This window comes from Myxocyprinus asiaticus, chromosome 17 (genome assembly GCF_019703515.2).
Source record: "Myxocyprinus asiaticus isolate MX2 ecotype Aquarium Trade chromosome 17, UBuf_Myxa_2, whole genome shotgun sequence".
Classification (NCBI taxonomy): domain Eukaryota; kingdom Metazoa; phylum Chordata; class Actinopteri; order Cypriniformes; family Catostomidae; genus Myxocyprinus; species Myxocyprinus asiaticus.
Genome location: NC_059360.1, coordinates 47094203 through 47117069, shown reverse-complemented (window position 1 = coordinate 47117069; position 22867 = coordinate 47094203). Strand labels below are relative to the sequence as shown.

General features: G+C 39.1%; 1 protein-coding gene across 1 annotated transcript in view; it reads left to right on the top strand.

Moving 5' to 3' along the window:
- Nucleotides 1-19883, top strand: part of LOC127455176 (thyroid peroxidase-like) — a 45887-nt gene extending 26004 nt beyond the window's left edge. The window contains exons 8-12 of the mRNA XM_051722836.1: nt 912-1170; nt 7003-7173; nt 10089-10326; nt 11225-11440; nt 19667-19883. Coding sequence (XP_051578796.1) covers nt 912-1170; nt 7003-7173; nt 10089-10326; nt 11225-11440; nt 19667-19682 — 900 coding nt within the window. The 3' untranslated portion in view covers nt 19683-19883. The remainder of the gene's footprint in view (nt 1-911; nt 1171-7002; nt 7174-10088; nt 10327-11224; nt 11441-19666) is intronic.
- The last annotated feature ends 2984 nt before the right edge of the window (nt 19884-22867 follow it).

Genomic DNA, 22867 nt, shown 5'->3' with positions numbered 1-22867 from the left:
TCTTAGAATTGAGAAACACCCCATGGCTGTTCAAACTCTGATTGTCAAAAAATTCAAATGTAAACAAGGCCTTTAATTTGCTTTAACAGTCCCTAGCTGTGTCCCAAATGACACACTGTACACTATGCACTTACAAAATGTACTATGCACTCAGCCATGTAGTGTATGAAGTGTAGTTTTGTCCCAAATGGAACACTTAACGTTTTTTTTTTACAACATGGAAGCATTTGCCGCTTAACGGCTGAAGGAAGTGACGTTTCAAACCCAAACGTTGTGTTGCCGCTAGCTTTAGCGCACTATCCACCCTCAGTTCAACACTTATATCTCAATAATATACATATTCACACAGCAATATATTACACTTCAAAATAACATAAAATAGTGCAGAAGTGTGCGGTTTGGGACGCACCTTCTCTCTTTCTTTCTTTTTCTTTCTTTCTATCTTTCTTTAAAATACTTTAAATTATGAGTTTCAAAATCCTTTCCCAAACCCTGCTAACTCTACTGGAATCAATTTTGCATTGATAATTCTGTGCACTTCACATAAGGAACTCTTTTTTTTATTTCTTTTTCTTTTTGTGGTGTACAGAGTTCAGTCACTTATGAGGTTCCATGATGTTACTGTAATGGTAGCCAGCTGATAGGTAGCTTTGCAGTGTGTAAACCTCACTCCCCTGGCCTCAAAAGGTGCACTAGCGACTGTAAAGTCTGTAGCCTTTAGCCTCCTTGTTAGCGCACCCGCCTCTCATGCCGGAGATGCTGGTTAGAATCCCGCTCTGAGCCGGGGTCGAGTAGGACTGGTTACATTACATAGGATGCTAACTTGAATAGTTAAATAGTGACTATGTAATATGTAGACAGCAAGGCAAGACAAGCTCATTGACTCAACTTTTATTTTGTCCTTTTGACAGATCATAACCATGAGGGACTACATTCCAAAAATCATTGGACAAGATGCTTTTGAGAAATATGTAGGACCATACAAGGGCTATAATGACTCTTTGAATCCTTCTGTTTCTAATGTATTTGCCACTGCTGCATTCCGCTTTGGTCATGCGACCATTTCACCAGTGTTAAGAAGACTAAACGAGAGCTTCCACGAACATGAGCGCTTCTCTTCCTTGAATCTTCATCAAACTTTCTTCAGTCCGTGGAGACTAGTGAGAGAAGGTACAGTTAACTATGGTAAAATGTAATCAGATGCTAATACTAATATTGTAAAGTTAGAATTTCGACTTTTGGTATAAAGTCTGGCAGACATGTACAGTGACCAATCACAGTTTGTGACATTTAGGGGTGGATAAATCAAAAATCAATTGTGATTTTGGACATTTTCTTGCCTTTTTTTGAGTGCAATATACCTCAGACGGCCCCTTGACAGTCTTTGGATTATGCTGATACCAGCTATTTTTTACTCAAATGAAATATTGAAATGCATCTCATGTTGATAAGAAAGAAAGAGAAAAAGAGTTTGAGGGAAAACTGACTTCATTATTGAGTTGATTCATGCAGACATGTCCAGGCAAGGGACAGAATTGAATATGTCAATATAAAATTATTACTGCTACTATGTCAGATGTCCTCTAGTACTGGAAGATTCATTAATGCAGCACTGAATAATTCTCCTGTTTGGTGCGTAAATGAAGGATTTATTGTCAGATGTTCACATACATCTTCAGTTGCATATCTAGAGGTCATTTTACATTCATCCTGATTTATAGGACATTGTAGAAAACAACATCTTGATTGCAATAGCAATGAAACAAACTTAGTGAAAGAAAAAAAGTTTTTTGTTATAGGAATGAGCCACCAAGTTTATTTTCCTGGAGTTTTGAGAGAAATCTAACTTAACGTTATCTGGTAATTACGGAGCTACGGAGCCCCCGAGAGGACAGGCCGGAAATGTTTTCCTGAAATTGTTTTGCGTGCCTTTGCAGTCCGTTTTGCTTTCCCTCGCAATAGTTTGCGTTTCCTCACAATAAGTTTTGCGTTTTCTCGCAATAAGTTTTGCGTTTTCTCGCAATAAGTTTTGCATTCCCTCGCAATAGTCTGCGTTACCCCGTAATAAGTTTTTCGTTCCCTCACAATAAGTTTTGCGTGCCCTCTCAATAGTTTGCATTCCCTCGCAATAATTTTTGCTTGCCCTCGCAGTAGTTTGCGTTCCCTCACCAAAAGTTTTGCATTGCCTCGCAAAAACCTTTGCATTCACTTGCAATAAGTTTTGCGTTTCCTCGTAATAGTTTGGTTCCCTCGCAATAAGTTTTGCGTTTCCTCGTAATAGTTTGGTTCCCTCGCAATAAGTTTTGCATTCCCTCGCAATAATGTTTCCGTTCCCTCGAAATAGTTTGCATTCCCTCGCAATAAGTTTTGCGTTCCATCAAAATAAGTTTTGCCTGCCCTCCCTATAGTTTGCATTCCTTCGCAATAAGTTTTGCATTGCCTCGCAAAAACCTTTGAATTCACTTGCAATAAGTTTTGCGTTTCCTCGTAATAGTTTGGTTCCCTCGCAATAAGTTTTGTGTTCCCTCGCAATAAGTTTTGTATTCCCTCGCAATAATTTTTCCGTTCCCTCAAAATAGTTTGCATTCGCTCGCAATAAGTTTTGTGTTCCCTCGCAATAAGTTTTGTATTCCCTCGCAATAATTTTTCCGTTCCCTCAAAATAGTTTGAATTCGCTCGCAATAAGTTTTGCGTTCCATCAAATTAAGTTTTGCCTGCCATCCCTATAGTTTGCATTCCTTCGCAATAAGTTTTGCATTGCCTCGCAATAGTTTGCATTCCCTCGCAATAAGTTTTGCGTTCCATCAAAATAAGTTTTGCCTGCCCTCCCTATAGTTTGCATTCCTTCGCAATAAGTTTTGCATTGCCTCGCAAAAACCTTTGAATTCACTTGCAATAAGTTTTGCGTTTCCTCGTAATAGTTTGGTTCCCTCGCAATAAGTTTTGTGTTCCCTCGCAATAAGTTTTGTATTCCCTCGCAATAATTTTTCCGTTCCCTCAAAATAGTTTGCATTCGCTCGCAATAAGTTTTGTGTTCCCTCGCAATAAGTTTTGTATTCCCTCGCAATAATTTTTCCGTTCCCTCAAAATAGTTTGAATTCGCTCGCAATAAGTTTTGCGTTCCATCAAATTAAGTTTTGCCTGCCATCCCTATAGTTTGCATTCCTTCACAATAAGTTTTGCATTCCCTCGCAATAAGTTTGCATTCCCTCGCAATAAGTTTTGCGTTCCATCAAAATAAGTTTTGCCTGCCCTCCCTATAGTTTGCATTCCTTCGCAATAAGTTTTGCATTGCCTCGCAAAAACCTTTGAATTCACTTGCAATAAGTTTTGCGTTTCCTCGTAATAGTTTGGTTCCCTCGCAATAAGTTTTGTGTTCCCTCGCAATAAGTTTTGTATTCCCTCGCAATAATTTTTCCGTTCCCTCAAAATAGTTTGCATTCGCTCGCAATAAGTTTTGTGTTCCCTCGCAATAAGTTTTGTATTCCCTCGCAATAATTTTTCCGTTCCCTCAAAATAGTTTGCATTCGCTCGCAATAAGTTTTGCGTTCCATCAAATTAAGTTTTGCCTGCCATCCCTATAGTTTGCATTCCTTCGCAATAAGTTTTGTTCCCTCACAATAGTTTGTGTTCCCTCGCAATAAGTTTTGTGTTCCCGTGCAATAGTTTTGCGTTCCCTCGTAATGAATTTACCATTGTTTTAGTAAAATAACCATATTTTAACCTTGATATTTGTATTAAAACCATAGTACTAATACAAGAAAACTAAAAGTATGGTAATAACAATAATAATTTTGTTGTTATTTTGAATTTACCACAAGTAAAATGGTATGTGTAGTAAAACTATAGTAACCACAAGACCAATCATAATTAATTTATAGTAAAACAACGGTTACTACATGGATACAGTATACTGTATTAAAACCATGGTTTCCACCAAAAAAAAAAAAAAACATGGTTACTTAACTTTTCATAGTTACTACAATATTACTATAGTAAAACAATGATTTCCATCATAAAAAAAAATAAATAAAAAAAATGGTTAGCCTACAAAAAATAAAAAATAAAAATAAAAATAAAAAAATAAAAAAACATGTTTTCTGCAAAAAACTATCATTAATACAGTATACAATATTGGGAGCAATTTATTATAAGGTTACATTTGTTAACATTAGTAAATGCATTAGATTAATACAGTATGTATTAATCTTTGTTAATGTCATTGTTAGCTTATGCTTTAAAAATCATATGTTGAAATTAACATCAGCCAAGATTAATAAATGCTGTAAAAGTATTATTCAAGACATATATATATATATATATATATATATATATATATATATTTATTTATTTATTTTTTTTCACAATCAGTTTTACAAGGGAGAAACTGCTGAACATCCAGCAGCACATACCAGACAATCTTTTCCCGGTTTTTGACTATTCTGACGTTTTGCTGGACATTTTAGTCAGAGGTGCAGCTGCGTAGTTCAAGCACGCTATGATACACAAGTGATGGAAGCGAGCCAGCGCGTTGGTCAAGCTCTGACAGCGTGGCTTTCGAACAGCGCTGCCGAGCATTCATTTAGAGAATCTCCGCTCTCTTCCTAACAAAACGGATGACCATGTGCTGTCCTAATTTGAAAGTGCTCTTTATTAACTGTAAGCCTTTCTACTCGCCACAGGAGCTTTCCTTGTTTATTCTGTTGTGCTTTTATATTCCTCCACAAGCATGTGTGAGTGCAGTGCTGAATAAGCTGGCTGATCAGATCACAAACATGGAACAACAATTCCCGGGCTCACTTATTATTATTCTCTGTGATTTTAACAGAGCCAACCTCACCCTTGAACTGCCAAAATACAGACAGCACATTACATGCCCACCAGAGACAGAAATATACTGGATCACTGCTACACAACAATAAAGGATGCATAGCGCTCTGTCCCTAGGGCAGCTTTGGGAGTCTCTGATCACTGTCTGGTTCATCTTCTTCCGACCTACAGGCAGAAACTTAAATCAGCTACACCTGTTGTAAAGACTGTAAAAAGATGTACCAATGAAGCAGAGCTGGAACTACAAGCCTGTTTTGACTGCACTGATTGGAGTGTTTTTGATGCTGCAGACACCAATCTGGACAAGCTCACAGATAGTGTGAGATCATATATTAGTTTATGTGAGGATATGTGCATTCTTACTAAGACTTATTTAATGTTCAACAATGAAAAACCATGGTTTAGAGCAAAACTCATGCAGCTTCGTCAGGCCAAAGATGATGCTTACAAAAGTGGGGATAAAATCTTGGATAATCAGGCCAAAAACACACTGACAAAGGAGATTAAAGCAGCTAAAATAAGCTACTCTGAGAAGCTGAAAAACAAGTTTTCAGCTAACGACCCTGCATCAGTGTGGAGAGGCCTGAAGGACATTACTAACTACAATACACCATCCCCCAACACTTTAGGAAATCAACAAATGGCTGATGACCTGAATGTGTTTTACTGTAGATTTGAAAAGCCCAGTCTCACACCCCACACCCACTCTGACCTTCACTTCACACAAACATCAACACCACCTGCAACCACCCTCCTCCCCCCAAGATGTGTGAAGAGGATGTGTGCCAGGGCTTCTGGAAAAAAAAGACAAGGAAAGCACAGGGCCCAGACGGTGTTTCACTCAATTGTCTATAATCCTGTGCTGACCAGCTGGTCCCCATCTTCACACAGATCTTCAACAGATCCCTGGAGCATTGTGAAGTTCCCAGCTGCTTCAAACACTCCACCATCATCCCTGTTCCAAATAAACCCAAGATCACAGGACTTAATGACTACAGACCCGTCACTCTGATATCATGAAATCATTTGAGAGACTGGTGTTGGCCCACCTGAAGGACATCACTGGACCCTTTCTGGATTCCCTTTCAATTTACTTATAGAGCAATCAGGTCTGTAGATGATGCAGTCAACATGGGATTGCATCATATCCTGCGATATCTGGACAGACCAGGGACATATGCAAGGATCATTTTTGTGGACTTCAGTTCGGCTTTCAACACAATCATCCCAGCTATTCTCCAGACTAAATTAAGCCAACTCACTGTTCCCACCTCTATCTGTCAGTGGATCACCAGCTTTCTGATGGAAAGGCAGCAGCTATTGAGACTGGGGAAATTCACTTCCAGCACCTGTATGATCAGCACTGGTGCCCGCCAGGGATGTGTGCTCTCCCCACTACTCTTCTCCCTGTACACAAATGACTGCACCGCCAAGGACCCCTCTGTCAAGCTCCTGAAGTTTGCAGATGACACTAATGTCAACGGCCTCATCCAAGATGACGATGAGTCTGCAGCCAGAAAGGTGGTTGGACAGCTGGCTGTCTAGTGCAGTCAAAACAACCTGGAGCTGAACACGCTCAAAACAGTTGAGATGATTGTGGACTTCAGGAGGAACACCCCAATATTGCCCCCACTCACCAATCTGAACAGCACTGTGGCAGCAGTAAAGTCATTCAGGTTCCTGGGCTCTACCATCTCACAGGACCTGAAGTGGGAGACCCACATTGATTCCATTGTGAAAAAGGCCCAGCAGAGGTTGTACTTCCTTTGCCAGTTGAGGAAGTTCAACCTGCCACAGCCTCTGCTGACACAGTTCTATTCAGCAGTCATTTAGTCTGTCCTCTGCACTTCAATAACTGTCTGGTTTGGTTCAGCTACAAAATCATATGTCAGGCACAAGAACAGTTTTTTTCCCTCAGGCTTTGTTTTCTTACTTTGAAACTGTGGCTTCCCAAGCTATAAGCTACTCATAATTTAAAGGAGTTAAACTACAGTCAAGCTAGTAGTTAGCTAAATGGTTGCTACAATTTACTAAGCTAACAACATTGACACTATTTAAGGGAACGATACATTTTTATTAGGCAAGGCAAAGTTAGTTAGGTTTTCGTCCAATACACTTTAAGTTTCAAATGTGAGCAATGCATTGTTTAATGTCTTGTTTTGCATTCTACAGGGGGTTTAGATCCAGTTATGCGTGGTCTTCTGGGCCAGTCAGCTGCCCTTCAGAACCAGGATCATCTATTGACTGAGGAACTGACAGATAGACTTGTGGTTCTGAACATTCCTGAGTCTTTGGATCTGGCAGCTCTAAACCTGCAGCGAGGACGAGATCATGGTCTACCTGGTAACAACAGTAACATACACTTTTCTTGACCTCGAGCCATATCTAGAGACATGAATACTATAGAGACTTGGGAATGGCCTCTTTTGACTTGGACCAATAAGAAACCGCCCAGTAACCACCAAGCAAAATGCACTTGTGATAACCATTGTAAGCAGAATAATTGCTGACAATTTGTGTCACAACCTTATTACCATCTCAGTTGTGCATTAAATAATTCAACAATCCCTTGTCAATTCAAATTAAGTCATTTTGTGACTTCACATACAAAAGTTTAATGATGAGTGAAAAACTTGGGTGCCTAGCTCACACATTGATTGCAGTAATATGTGCATATAAAGAAAGAATATATACAGTGTTCTAGAGGTAGACCATATCCATTAATCGGTACTGATAATTGCTTTTTGGAACAATCGGTTAACAGCAAAAATCTATACCGAAAGTTGGCAATAGTTTTTATTTTTATTTTTTTATTCCTCCATGTTATTCTGTGGTGTCGCTGGAGGAGAGTATTAATAAACCTGTTTCCTCTTTAAACCTCATCTGGTAACATACGCTACCAGTCAAAAGTTTTGAAACACTTATTCTTTATTATAATTTTTCTTCTTCACATTTTAGAATAATAGTAAAATCATCAAAACTATGGAATAACATAAATGGAACTATAGGAATTATGTTGTGACTAAACAAAATCCAAAATAAATCAAAACTGTGTTATATTTTAGCATCTTCAAAGTAGTCACCCTTTGCCTAGAATTTGCAGACATGTACTCTTGACATTTTCTCAACCAGCTTCTTGAGGTATCACCCTGGGATGCTTTTTAAACAGTATTGAAGGAGTTCCCATCTATGTTGGGCACTTATTGGCTGCTTTTATTTATTATTTATTTTTTTATTTTTTTTTATTAGTTTAGTTTTATAATGAAATAAATTAATATTGTGGCACAATTATATTTTTGTCTACAAAACTAATTTCAACTTTAGGGGCAGTGGTGGCTCAGCAGTTAAGGCTCTGGGTTACTGATCACAAGGTCAGGAGTTCAAGTCCCAGCACTGCCAAGATGCCACTGTTGGGCCCTTGAGCAAGGCCCTTGACCTTATCTGCTCCAGGGGCACCATATCATGGCTGACCCTGTGCTCTGACCCCAGCTTAGCTGGGATATGTGAAAAAAAGAATTTCACTGTATAAGTGTGATAAATAAATAAATTTATAATAAATTACTAAACATTTAAGCATACGCCTTCAGATCAAAAGATTTTTAAGATCATGAGAAATATTTCAGTCAAGTGTTTCTAAACTTTTATATATATATATATTGCCATTATTATTAGAGGTTGACCGACAGCAGGTTTTACCGATACCGATATCTAAGGTGGTGGAAAAGGCAGATAACTGATAAATCGTCCGATAGTTTTAAAAACGATTTATAAAAAGTAAACATTTTTTTAAAAAAAATCAATCTTTCTTTACTATGACGTGCAAAGACAAAGAGTCCAAACTGACTAAAATCCCAGATGCAGTTTTTTGGTCAACCAAAATCCCAATAATAACCAGAAAAAAATGAAGATTTGGTGCATAATGCAGGACTTTTAAGTATAAACAAGTCTGAAACACACCAGGGACTCTATTTTATTTTGAAATGATGAAAAAACTGTCGTCAAATATCGACATAGTTTTTGGCAATAACCGATAGTTCCAAAAAAGCAACTATCGGTAAAACCGATATATCGGTCTACCTCTAATTATTATGTTACTTAATACTGTTAAGGCGGTTGCACACCGCGTCGCGGCTAGGACACGGCACAGGTATCAAACACAGGGCACGTCGATGTGTTTCAGGATCCAGACAGTACACACAAAAACTAACAAGTTTTTTCCCTTCTTCAAGAATGAACAAGGCTAGAGTAAATAATATTTGTCCATTGATAATTATGTGGGTTGAATTTAATGGAATATATGCGAGTTGTGCTCTGAGGTGCAGGAGAAATTTGAGTAGCCTCTGAAGTGGTAGCTGGGTGCCACCGACAGTCGCCGAGCGGCAGTGGTGTGCATACATTTATAGAAAATAATTGTTTAGAATTTTAGAATGTGGAATGTTGTCCGGTGTGCAACCCCCTTCATTCTACAAACTTGGTTTAGGGTTTTATCAAAATCCCTAAACAGAGACGAAAATTTCTAACATTAACTCTTCCTAGAGCTTTCAAGATACATCCACCAAACTTGGCACAGACCTTCAGATTAATCTAGAATAGTGTGCTATGTCTTTTTTAATTTATCGTATTTACGGTTTACACACAGCAGACTTACACTGATGGAAAGTTCAAAGGGGCCAATGGAATGCTCGTTAATTCAAACTTGAACTATCAAAAATGTTAAAATAAACAAACTCAGAAAAGGCCTTTTAATCTTAAGTTCTCTCTCTCTCTCTCTCTCTCTCTCTCTCTCTCTATCTATCTATCTATCTGACGGTTTATCTGACTATTTGACAGGCTGTCTGATTAGCTATCTAGCTGGCTGTTTGTCTTACTGTAACATCTTTATATCAACTACACTTTCAAAATTTAAAATTTTGTCTTGACAAACTTTACTTAAAAATAAACTTAATTCAAAGGGAAAACACAGTTGTTTATTATTTTTACCACACTGGCAAATAGTTTTGTCGCTTTAAGCATAAACTGAAATTTTGTTAAATTTCCATGAAAACAAGACTTTTTGCAATGTTTGCAATACTAAACTGTAATTAATCTTCATACTTGCATTTATTTGCATACTGAACTGTGATTGCACTCTAAATGTTTGGGTGCTGGTACAGTATTTCCTTCAGGAAATGTAAATCTGGGTGCTTACTTGATATACACATGATCTTAAAAAAGCCAGTAAACCACAATTGCTGGTCTGTTCTCTCTGGGTGTCACAGGTTATAACGACTGGAGGGTTTTCTGTGAATTTGACAGAGCTGAAACTAAATCAGATCTTATGGAGGTGGTCAGCAATGCAGCTTTGGTGGACAGAGTAATGGATCTGTATGGACATCCAAACAATATTGATGTGTGGCTCGGTGGACTGTTGGAGCGCCCACTGCCAGGCGCTCGGACTGGGCCACTGTTTGCATGCTTGATCGGAAGACAGATGAAGATGCTGAGGGAAGGTGACAGGTACACTTGTTGCCAAGACTTGGATGGTTTCTACAGTGACAGGTCTCGTAAAGCAAAAACACTGCTCAGTTAACCTGCACTGTTTTATTAGAGTCACACAATTCTTTTCTGAACAGTAAAAAATGACAATGCCTTGTGTTAAAATTCTCTCATCATTTACTCGTCCTCGTGCCATCACAGAAGTGTATGACTTACTTTCTTCTGCTGAACACAAACGAAGATTTTTAGAAGAATATCTCAGCTCTGTAGGTCAATACAATGCAAGTGAATGGTGGCCAGAACTTTGAATTTCCAAAAAGCACATTAAAAGTAATCCATGCGACTCCAGTGGTTAAATCCATGTCTTCAGAAGTGATATGATACAGTAGGTATGGGTGAGAAACAAGTCAATATTAAGTCATTTTTTACTATTAATCTCCACTTTCACTTGAACATTTTTTTCTTTTGTTTTTGGCAATTTACATTCTTCGTGCATATCACCAAATAATGGTCAGGGAGGAGAATTTATAGTAAAAAAGGACTTAGATATTGACCTGTTCCCCTCTGCCATAGCTCTCAAATCTCACAACTTTTTTGACGTCAGTGACACAAATTGGTTCTCGGCTTTTTCACAATTAAACGTGAAGCACCAAGTATGAAGTCTCAGCTGAGATTTGAGAACCTCAGTGGAGGAGGAGATTTTTAATTTGGATATGTTTATGCCTCTCATCCACACATCCACAAATTATATTTTTACTCCATCGAAAATTGAGACTCCCGAAAACTCTCTCTCATACTTTGGAAAACAATGATGTTAGCAAACTGAAAATGGAGATTTCAAATTTAAGTGGATCAGTGTGGATGTGTTCTTAGTAAGCACTGAATCAATCAAAATTGTGATATTTTGGATGCATTTCAGATTCTGGTGGGAGAATCCAGGTGTGTTTTCCCCAAAGCAAAGATGGGAACTACAAACACACTCGCTGTCTCGTGTCATCTGTGATAACAGTGGCGTGACGGAGGTTCCCCTTGATCCATTCAGGGTAGGAACTTACCCACAGGACTTTCTTTACTGCGGTAACATCCCATCTTTGGATCTGGAGGCATGGAAGGAGACACCTGACAACGATACCGGGTGTGTATTTGTATGAGTGATGATTCAGCGTTGGTCTTTTTGTTCTCATTTGAACTTTAAAGGTAAAGTATGTTATTTTTAATGTTTAAATATCATTCTGTCCAGCTGTTAAGACACAAGCAATGTCTAACTGAACTCCCCTTAAGAAACATGTCTAATGGACCCCAAAATAGACCAATTCTACAGGGCTTCTCACAGGCAACTCACAGACTAATCGATTTTAAAAATATGCAGTTTTGCACATCACTATTGTGTACAGTTTGTGTGGTTGTCCTTTCCAAATGAAATAAAACACTGGGGTGGAAATTCATGAATACTAAAGAGAGGCTTTAATTTAAGGAATTACACAAATAAGTCTCCACGAGAGAAAAAATAAATGCAAAATCACTCAGCAAGTAAACTAGTTAAATCACGTCTGTTTAAATAGCTCAAACCCCATGCAGTTCCAGGTGTGATGTAGACTGTAGAGTGGTGATTTTGTTCCCAGTCTGGTAAACTGATGGTATAAAATGTTCTGTTACTATGGTTATAGTGCAAGTCAAGGCTTTTTCTCATTCTAAATAATCAAACAGCAGGACAGTTTCTATTCTAGAATTAAATAACAGCCACACAAACACACGAAGACATCACTATGTCAACACGAATTTAAAACAGAGGAAGTCAAAGTGAAAATCTACAGATTTTTATAAGCGCTGTGTCATTCTTTCCCATTTGTAACTATATAATTTAAATAAAAACACTTATTAGTACCAATTAGGGTACTTTGAGAAACTGTAATTATATCATTAATGTCACTTTCGATAAAAAAAAAAAAATCTATTCTATGCTATTCTAAAACAGTATTGAGTACATACAATCATATTGTCCTGATTTACTGTAAAACTATGTTAGACAAAGTTGATTTGTGAAAAACAACATACTGTATTTCTACTTACTTTAAATATGTTACTTTTAATTTAACCATACAATGGTGGATAGTTAGGAGAGTAAAGTCTTATCAACTTTTAAAAGGGAGGATAAAATGCTTCCAATATCTTTAGTTATTGACGTCAAAACCCATGCGTCCAGTCAAACTCTACGTTATTTTTGTGCAATTTAATCTGTCACTCGGTACAAAATGGTCAAATTAGACAGATGCCAACATGGACAGGTTGTGTGACATGCCTTTATAAACTAAATTATAAACAAAACACTCATAAAAAGGATTTCTGCTGCGTGTTCAATTTAATTAATTAAAAACTAAATCAACACAACTCTAGAACATTTTGTTTCATTTCATTGTGTTCTATCCATTTAAATGTGTAAAACGTAAGTTTACTTAATCCATTTGAGTTGGGACTACATTCATTCTTTTTGTGGCGTTAATGTAGCATAGATGATGATTTTCATGGGACTCGATAGGGAGAGTAAATGTTAAAATAAAGTGTTATTTTATGTGTTTTTGTGCAAGATGAATATAAAGGGGGATACTTGTAACTGTTTAATGTTTTGTTATGTTAAGATTTAGACAAGTTTCTGTTATGTTGGAGATTTGGGTGGAGCTTGAGCTAATGATGAGGACGGGTAGATGTCAAACATTAAATGTATGACTTGCTTTGTTGAGCTAATGCTGTGCTAACCATAGCATAGTTACTAAACTATACTCCGTAGTGCTTCAAACCAGCATGTATTTAGTATGCTAATGTTCACTTTCACTAGTTAGTAGTGGAAAAGAAATAAGAGATGTATTTGAGTAACACTGACACGTCTAATTTTGTTGGGTTTACCCAGTTCAACTAGGTTCTTTCTACACAAAGTGCTTGTGTTGAGATTACATAGTAATTTTAACTTAAAGAAACTCAATCCAAGCATGTAGAACCACTGTCCATGATTGAATCAAGTTCAGCCAAAGAGCAATTTTTTTTTTTTTTAGTTTATAAACAATTTTGTTGTTGTGCTGGGTTGCCCAATGTAAAATCTGGGTCATGAAGCAAAACTAGGTGAGAGACACTGATATTGAGGGTTTAAGACAGATCACCATTAACTGGCTGCAAAATGCCAGTCAACTCCTGTTCAGTAATTCTGGTAAATACTGGTTTGTTCACACGGGCATTATTGGTCCACAGGCTGTTGGACTGAACTCACTCATGCAGTGTATTAACAATCATTCTGAATGCATTACTCACTCCCTGAGCACTCCGCAGAGTCGGTAATTCTCACAGCGCAGACGCTCGTAATCTCAACGCTGGAATTATGCCCAGTGACAAATATTGATCCATTATGTGCCTGCAACACTGCCAAAACAATTAGCATTAGTAATCACACCTGTTACATGCAGAGAAATTAATCTTTCTAATGAATATTATTAAATCCCATGGCATTTGTGTGTAGAAGCATGCAATCGAGAGTCCAAAAGAAGTGGCTTAGCATTTGAATTTTTCACACTCACAAAAGTGAGTTTTTTGTTTTTATATATGTATTTAGATACATCCAGTCAACGGTGTAGGAACGGTCTGAAAACTGGGGGACACATTTTAAATCAGCCTCTCTTCACAATATGAAAGTAAAAAAAACAAAAAACAAATACAAAATAGAATATGTTTTATGTTTTTGAGAATATGTGATATAATTTGAAAGACAGCATGTCAACTTTTAGGGAACATCACCATTTTTTTTCTAAAATAGATATGCCACAAACATCTCCATTACATTTAGAATTATAGCTAAACAAAAAACATAGAATAGTGAAAGAACAATATAACTGTTTAGATGTTTAGGCTACTATGACATTAGATTTTTGTTGTCATACACATGACACTATGAAAGAGATCCAGAATGTCTGTTCCCTTCAGTTGTTTTTTTTTATTTTTATTTTTTTATTTTTACAGGTGGCGAATTTAGTCATTTCTAAAAGTGAGGGGGACATGTCGCCCTCAGTTTTAATGGTTCCTACACCCCTGCATCCAGTTATGATCAACTAAAACTACTGATGCCGTCCCAACGCAAATGGAAAGTAAACTTCCAATTTACAAATTTAAATTAATGGTAGGAAATCAGGTTGAGACAAAATGTTCACACATTGTGTTGCATTTGCTCATTTTAATCAACTAAAGTGAACAAGCAGCAAAAATCCATTTTTAAATGCACCTCCTATGCTCTGCCAAAGTGATTTTAATTTCACATCGTGCCAGATATAGAAAGCCGGGGAGGTTTGCATTTGCTTGGCCTTATAACATTACAGGTCCTGACCCATTCCAGACCAATCAATAGTGTTTGTTTAATCCTGTTTATGACATAGACTGCGACTCAACTGCTGTCAGCTCAGATAACGTCTTGCAGAGGTGATTGAGTGTGTAAATGGATGTCACAGAGACGACTGCCCTTCAGGGCATCAATCCTCCTCACAAATCTCATGACACATCACTCCCATGTGACAAAAGAAAAAAAGCTTATTTCACCAATAGGACTGACTTATGTGTAGTTCCCCTTCTGTCACTCACTCAACGTTGTGTCAACGTAGTGACACTAGGGGTCGCTCTTGAGAGCCCCGAGCACCTCAGATCTTTGAGTAAAGGCCAATGAGAATTGGCGAGTGGAATTTGCATGCCACTCCTCCAGATATACGGCTGTAAAAGGAGCTGGCTCGCAACCACTCATTCAGATTTTTTTCTTTGGAGCCGAGCGGTTGTACTATCTGGGCACTTCGACAGCACTAAAAGAGTGTATATTCCTGCTAAAGAGTATATTTTCTCTATTAGAGCACACACATTGACGCTGAACGTCTTTTTAAAGATGTGTCTTTATAAAGATGCCTTTCCGTCTTTGTGTGATTCCTGGATGCGGTCGCTATCTCTCCACTTCCGACGGCCATGGGCGCTGCCTCACGTGTCTGGGCAGCGATCACACTGAGGCAGTGTTCGTATGGTTCATGTTCTCATTGTGAGGATATGACCATGGCAACGTTGCGGTCGCGGATTTCCTTCTTCCGGGGGAAAGCCACTCTAGCCACCCACGGCGCCTCGCCTTTTACCTCCGGGTACGAGGCAGGCCCAGCTGGCGCTGGAGGCGATTTGGGGGCTTCATTGGGCGCGGCTCTGCCAGGTAAATCTCCGCGGACCTCCCATTCCCCAGCACGCTCGTTTTCCCCCGGCGAGTTCCGAGAGGAGACCAGCTCACCCCTGCCACCTTCAGGTTGGCCCACCCAGTCTGAGGCTGACAGCGAGATGACCACCATGCTTGCCCAGGCCGCCGCGTGTGTCGGGTTGGAGTCCCCTGAGCCCTTGTGGCTAGATGATTGGTTCCTGGGTTCGGGGCGCTGCTCACAGCCATGCCCCCCCACCCCCCACCCCGGTCCCTTTCTTTCTGGAAGTGCACGACGAGCTGACGAGGTCGTGGAGGGCACCTTTTTCTGCCCCAAACTGACCTCCCAGCTTGTCTGCTCTCACTACCCTCGATGGCGGGGTGGCCCACAGGTATACGGAGGTCCCTCAGGTGGATAAGGCGGTTGCGGTTCACCTGTACCCGCAAAGTGAAGCCACCTGGTGGGATCGCCCGACACTCTCTTCCGAGCCCAGAGGATGAATCCTCCTTGGCCATGCCTGTTCCCCTCATGGGATCTTTCTGTGGTCCTCCTGGGCCTTTGTGGAGCCCCCTTTGAGCTGCTAGAGTCAGTCGAGTTGAAAGCCCTCTCCTTGAAGATGGCCTTACTGATTACGCTCACCTCCATCAGGAGGGTTGGGGACCTGCAAGCATTCTCTGTCAGCGATACCGGTTGACTCTCATGTAATCCTGAGACCCCGGCAGGGCTATGTGGCCAAGGTTCCCATAACCCCCTTCAAGGATCAGGTGGTGAACCTGCAAGTGCTGCCCCAGGAGGAGGCAGACCCAGCCCTGTCGTTGCTGTGTCCGGTGCATACTTTGCGCATCTACTTGGATTGCACATAGAGCTTTAGACGCTCTGAGCAGCTCTTTGTCTGTTTTGGCAGACAACGGAAAGGGAACACTGTCTCCAAACAGAGGCTTGCCCACTGGATCGTGGATGCCATCACTATGGCATACCAGGCTCAGGCCGTGCCCGCCCCTTCGGGAATACGAGCACACTCCACAAAGACTCTGGCATCCTCGTGGGCACTGGCCCATGGCACCTCTCTAGCAGACATCTGCAGGGCAGTGGGCTGGGCAACACCCAATACCTTTGCGAGATTTTACAATCTCCAGGTTGAGCCAGTTTCGTCCCGTGTTCTGTCAGGTACGAACAGGTATGTTCAGGAATACGGACAGCTAGCCAGGTGTATCGCTTGCGTATAGCGCCTTTCCCCTCCAAAGAGGCGAAGATGTGCGCTTCTGTTCCCATGCGAGTTCACAAACCCGTGAACCCTGGATGTCCTTCCTCTCTAACCCTGTGGCTCGTGAATTCAGTGGAGGAATTCACAGCCAGAACCAGTACGTGTGCTAATATGCCCTTACTGAGGTAGGTGCTCCACAGGTGCCTGTTACTCTGGTAACCCCCTGTGATGTATTTTCCGCAGTACGGTCTCCCTGTCGGCAGACCTGCGTCTCCCTTTGACAGAGCCCTCTCTGTCACTGTCGCCATGTTTGTAGAGCTCCTCCCCTTTCAGGCAGGACCTACCACCACGCCTCTTCCATGTGCGGCTCTGAGCCCACATGACGTGCTTGCCACGTTACCTCCCCACCGGGCAGGATGAGGTCTCCGTGGGGTCTTTTCCCCCTGAAAGAATAGGATGGGAAATGAACACCTTCCCAGGTGCATATATTGAGCCTTAAAATGGCCCCAGCCGATTAACTGAATACTCTGTGGAGAGAAAACATAGAGAGAAAAGCTGGCGCAGCCTGCTTCCATACTAGATACGTCTCTTTCCCCCCTAGGGATGTGGGGAAATATACAATGTTTTTTTGGGGCATTGGAGGAGGCTACGTGCAGACCGGTGCACCTGCTACTATGCACGCAGCAGCTTGCTTGCACCTGCACCGGCAGTCCACATAACACAGTTCAGCTAGTTGTGGCATTGCATATAGGGACCCCTAGTGTCACTACATCAACACAACATCGAGTGAGTGACAGAAGGGGAACGTCTCGGTTACTGTCGTAACCTCCGTTCCCTGATGGAGGGAACGAGACGTTGTGTCCCCCCTGCCACAACGCTCTACTACCCGCTGAAATGGCCAGGACCCTGTCTTGGCTCCTCAGCACAAAACCTGAACGAGTGGTTGCAAGCCAGCTCCTTTTATACCCGTATGTCCGGGGGAGTGGCATGCAAATTCCACTCGCCAATTCTCATTGGCCTTTTCTCAAAGATATGAGGTGTTCGGGACTCTCAAGAGCGACCCCTAGTGTCACTACATCGACACAACTTCTCTTTCCCTCCATCAGGGAACGGAGGTTATGACAGTAACCGAGACGTTATGTGTAGTAAAATACCAGATAAAACACATCGATTGTGCTGGTGGTTGTTCAAAAGAGCTGTTATCATGTGTGTGATTACAAACATGATTCTCTAGTATATCCACCCCCAAGTCTCTATGACATTCTGGTCTCTAGATATGAACTGAGTCCCTCCTTCAATGTAAGATTATGGGACTTTTTTAAAGACATTTTATCATCTGCCAGGCATAACTTGTGCATGCATGATATACTGTATGGTTGTCACTATGTATTAAGATGGGATAGGAGCCACGAGGAACAGTTCTTAATCAGAACTGATTCCATTTAAAAAAAAATATACCACAGAAACCATGTGATTTTCAATTCCATTAACGGTTTGATTTCTTATTTCCAAATATTTCCTCCTTAAAAGTACTTAAAAGAATCATTAATGGAACCGTTAACAACCCCTTAAACTCTATGGACCCACCGGCAGGTCTAGAGGTGTGTGATATATCGCAAAAAAAATTACGCTTAAAACACTGAAGTCTCTGTTTACATAAGTCAGGCATATGAGGTGTCATTTGAAAGCTTGGAATCTGAAATTTTCAGAGATAACATCACTTCTGCATTTATGTTACATAAAATAACAAAATAAGGCCTCAAAAAATTTGCATAGCAAATTAGCGCCCCCTAGAGGTAATGGGGTTTAATATTTATCTGAAAATAAAAGTCTTTCACATAGCACATAAATGGACAAGTCATATATCAAATGGAAGCGCTCATTCTCATGAATGTGACTGTACAGTTTATTTTGTTGCCCTAATATCACAGTTCAAAAGATTTTAAAAATAATCAAGTTTTATTCTCCCATAACTGCTGCTGTAAGCTTCAAATAGCTAAAAATTTTATATCTGATTTTACCTTAGGAAGTTTTCTAAAAGATGAGCCATTTTTTACTTGTCAGTGAGCTTGCTTGGCTGAATAATTTAATGCTATATCTCATGATGTCCAGAACAAAATATGCCATCCAACAGGAAAAGCATGCAAAACAAATCATTGCAAATATATGTTTACAACTATTGATGATAAAGTCATTGCAAAGGGGAGGATCTCAGCTTTCTAATGACATAGATTGAGCTTCTAGTCCACTCAGAGGCCGAGATATTCAAAAAAACAACAAGGGTGGTGCTTGAACTGAAAATTAGACTGAATGTCTATGGACGAGCACATCTGTGAGGGATAAAATGTGTTAGAGCTCCACCTACATTTCAGATCTGTATATTGTGATGGAATGTGATAGAGAGAAAAAAAATATTTTTTCCTAGTGCTTTTCTAGTGGAATAAAATGAGACTTTGCAAAGTGAGATAGAGTGAACAGAACCAGAATTACTTGTTTACCAATTTAGGACAACAAAAAAATTATTATTATTATTATTATTATTTTAAATGTCTGTTTATCATAGGATTAAAAACAGATACAATATTATTTATGAATAGTTGGATTCTTTTTATTTTTATTTGGGGGGTTCTCTGAAAATTTAGACAGTTTTTTTTTTTTTGCAATTAGTCTACAGTATGTGTGAATGGTAAGCTTTTAAATTTGAGTGTATAAAATTGCGGACGGCAGCCTAAAATTTCACCAGAGTTTAAGGGGTGTAAGGAACCAGAATCGTTAACTTCCTTATGATTCCCATCCCTACATAAGTATTTAAATGACATATTTCAGCTTTATAGAATATTATTTGTCAGTCGAGTTTCTCTCATTTGTCTTTGTCGCTAATTGTTTCAAGTTCTAAACATATTGTTCCAATATAATTGCTGTTTTGCTGTTTGATTATTAGTGACTCATCTCATCTCTGCAGATATGATGGATGCTGACAGCACAGGAAGTCCAGTATGACACATTTCATCTAAAACGTCCACATCAGAAACCTCAACATCATTGTCACGCTTACTGTACAATGTCAGAAGTGCCACTTTGTAGTTACACAGGTTTTAAGAATAAAGATCTCCTGTTGAACAAAACCTTTTCAAATGTGAACATAACTACAGGATGCCCTTACATTCTCGACCAGTTATGACCGGGCCATTATGATGGAATTAAATACATTGAGCAACTTACCTACGGTATATAGAGGCCCTAATTAGTGATGGATGAATAGTCTTAATACATGCCTACCTCTCATTGTTAAACAGTACAAAAGCACTGATCAGCATATCATTTTGAAAGCAACAAATTATGAATATATGCACAACTCTGAACCAGAGGCTGGTGTGACTGTGTCTTTATATTAACTACTGGTGAATGCCAATAATATTAATTAAAATAAATGTCCATTTTCCCAGTTTGTGTATAGGTATTTATTTATTGCCTCTTATTAAATTGTACGTATAGTCCTGGAATATTTACTATTTACATGTTTAAATATTATATATATTATATTTCATAACTATATATCATATATCCCTTCTTTTGTATATACTCAATGTAAATTTTAGTTATTGCCTTTGACAGTTACAAGAAGCAAAAATTTAATAAATAAAAAATAAATCAATTAGATGGGCAAAGATTGTCAAGAAAAACTTTGATGTTGGCTTGACAAAGCCTTGTCTAAAAGTTTAACACTATTTAAGAAATAAAAAAGAAAATAAGTTTGAAGGTTACAGATAGACAGAAAGAAAACAAGGCAAGAAGAGAGAGAGAGAGAGAGAGAGAGAGAGAGAGAGAGAGAGTTTAAGCAGATGTTTATATTTGAATTCATAATTATAAAAAAACAAATTTCAGGTTGTATTTATCTTATTCAGCCCTGCCCCTTGCAGTGCTCCTCTCTTCCATTCTTTGTCTCTTACTGAGAAGAGTCGATCAAAAGTGTTTACGTGTGGGAGCACAGAAAGTATTTTTCACCAAGAGTTGATGGTGTGAGTCTACAGCACCCCTTTAATACGTGAAAATGCTAGTGAGGTGTTTTTCCAACACCTGCGGAGTTAAATCAGACCTGGCAGATCACATTCAGACAGCTATGACACACTGCACTTTTTAAATTTTTTATAATTTGTGTTAAAATTAGGTCTGTCAATTTAATGCGTTAATTCAGTGTGATTAATTATATATAAAAATAATGCGTACAATCTTTTTTACGCAATTAGTGCAATTAATCATGTCCCCAGACCGTAACAAGGAAGATTCCTGAGCAATTCAACCTTGAAGTATGACCTGTTTTCTCCAGGGGGCAGTAAGCGAAACTCCAGCTGTATAGGCAATGCGTAGCTTATAAAGAGAACAAACCAACCCTTCAGCAGACAGCACAACATGACGACACATTCTTGCATTCAAAACACAGCTTGATGGAGCGTAAATCTGAACTTCGGGATCTCAAGACGTGTTTCTAAGTATTAAACTACGTCAAAGTCTTTCTAGCAAGCCAGTCCACTGTCGGCCATTGCAACTCCTATCTACTTGAATGGGGAAAGACCGAAATCTCAAAAACGGTTGGTCAAGATTACGATCAAAGAACATATTTCAAATCGGCAATAAAATATGATAAAATCGGAATCAAAAATTTTGTTCTTTGCCTCTCATTATGCTAAAACACGCAATTTTACCAGCTTTTACAGCTACTGCGCATGCGCATTAGCTAGTTGATTGACAGGCGATGTCTGTATCTAAAAGGTGATTGGCTCTTTTAACTGTAAGGCGGGACTTCCTTTCTACATCCGTTGACCGTTGGGCGCAAGAGCTCCTTGGTTGGGTGTTCCAATTTCTCTCATTAATTTTAATAGAAGTGGCCCATCTCTGCTAAATAATCTGTGACTACATTTAACTTGACACAGCCACCTAAAAATAATATGTTTATGACAACGCAACCGAGACGCTCCAAAAGCATCCGTCTGACGCAGGTGTACATTTACACTTCCTTATACAAGCCATTTTAATAAATCTCGGACTGATTGACCAATTCAATTGCACAATGGATTGATGTGAACTGTAGGCCAATGATTGGCTTATATTCAATGTTATGCAAATAAACAATACATTGGATTCTAAAGCCACTTTTTGTTTGTTTTCTGCCATAATAATGTAATGCATTTTAATTATCTGAATATTATTTTTTTATTGTATATATATATATATATATATATATATATATATATATATATATATATATATACAGGGTTGGGAGGGTTACTTTTTAAATTATTCCACTTCAGATTACAGAATGCATGCTGTCAAATGTAATTTGTAACGTATTCCGTTAGATTACTCAAGGTCAAACTAAGTAGTAGCCACCAAGCCCTTAGTGTGAACCAGGTGAGCAAATGTTAGAAAAATGCAAATGGAGGGAAAATAATGCAATACAGTTGGTTCCCTTGTCCTGTCTTTGGCAATAAATGAATACAAATGTATTCAAATAGATGTAGGCTACATTTACATTTTAAACCTGAAACTAAACTCTTTGGTGAGTGGGGACTCCTCCATTTTGACACAAATAGGCATCACATTTGCATTCAGGGAAATCTCGTCCTGGTTTTGTTTTAGATAATGGAATACAAAAGCAATCAGTGAAGGAAAACAAGGCAGCCTCTTCTCGTCTTATGAATTAAATAAAATCGGCCTTTAAGGCAATCCATTGCAATTTTCTCATGCGTTGACCAATTATGGCTTTCTCCTGTTCGGCTGGTAATTCAAAGCAGCGTTTCTAATGCCTCTAGCGTGGAGCATTCTGAGAGCAATCTCGCTGTTTTCACACACTTAATTAGAGCAGATCTGTTATTCAGAGAGAATACATGTGTTCTGTTTGTGTACACTTATCCCTGTATACACATATTTAAAAGAATAGTCCAGGTTCAATACAAGTTAAGCTCAATCGAAAGCACTTGTGGTATAATATTGATTACCACAAAAATGTATTTTGACTCGTCCTTCCTCTGTGTTACAGTGAAACACCTACAATGGACATGAATGGGGCCAATCTGTAAACATTAAAATACTCACTGTTTCAAAAGTATAGACACAATACAATATGTGTGTTAACATGACTTTAGTGTGATAGAAATCGCTTACT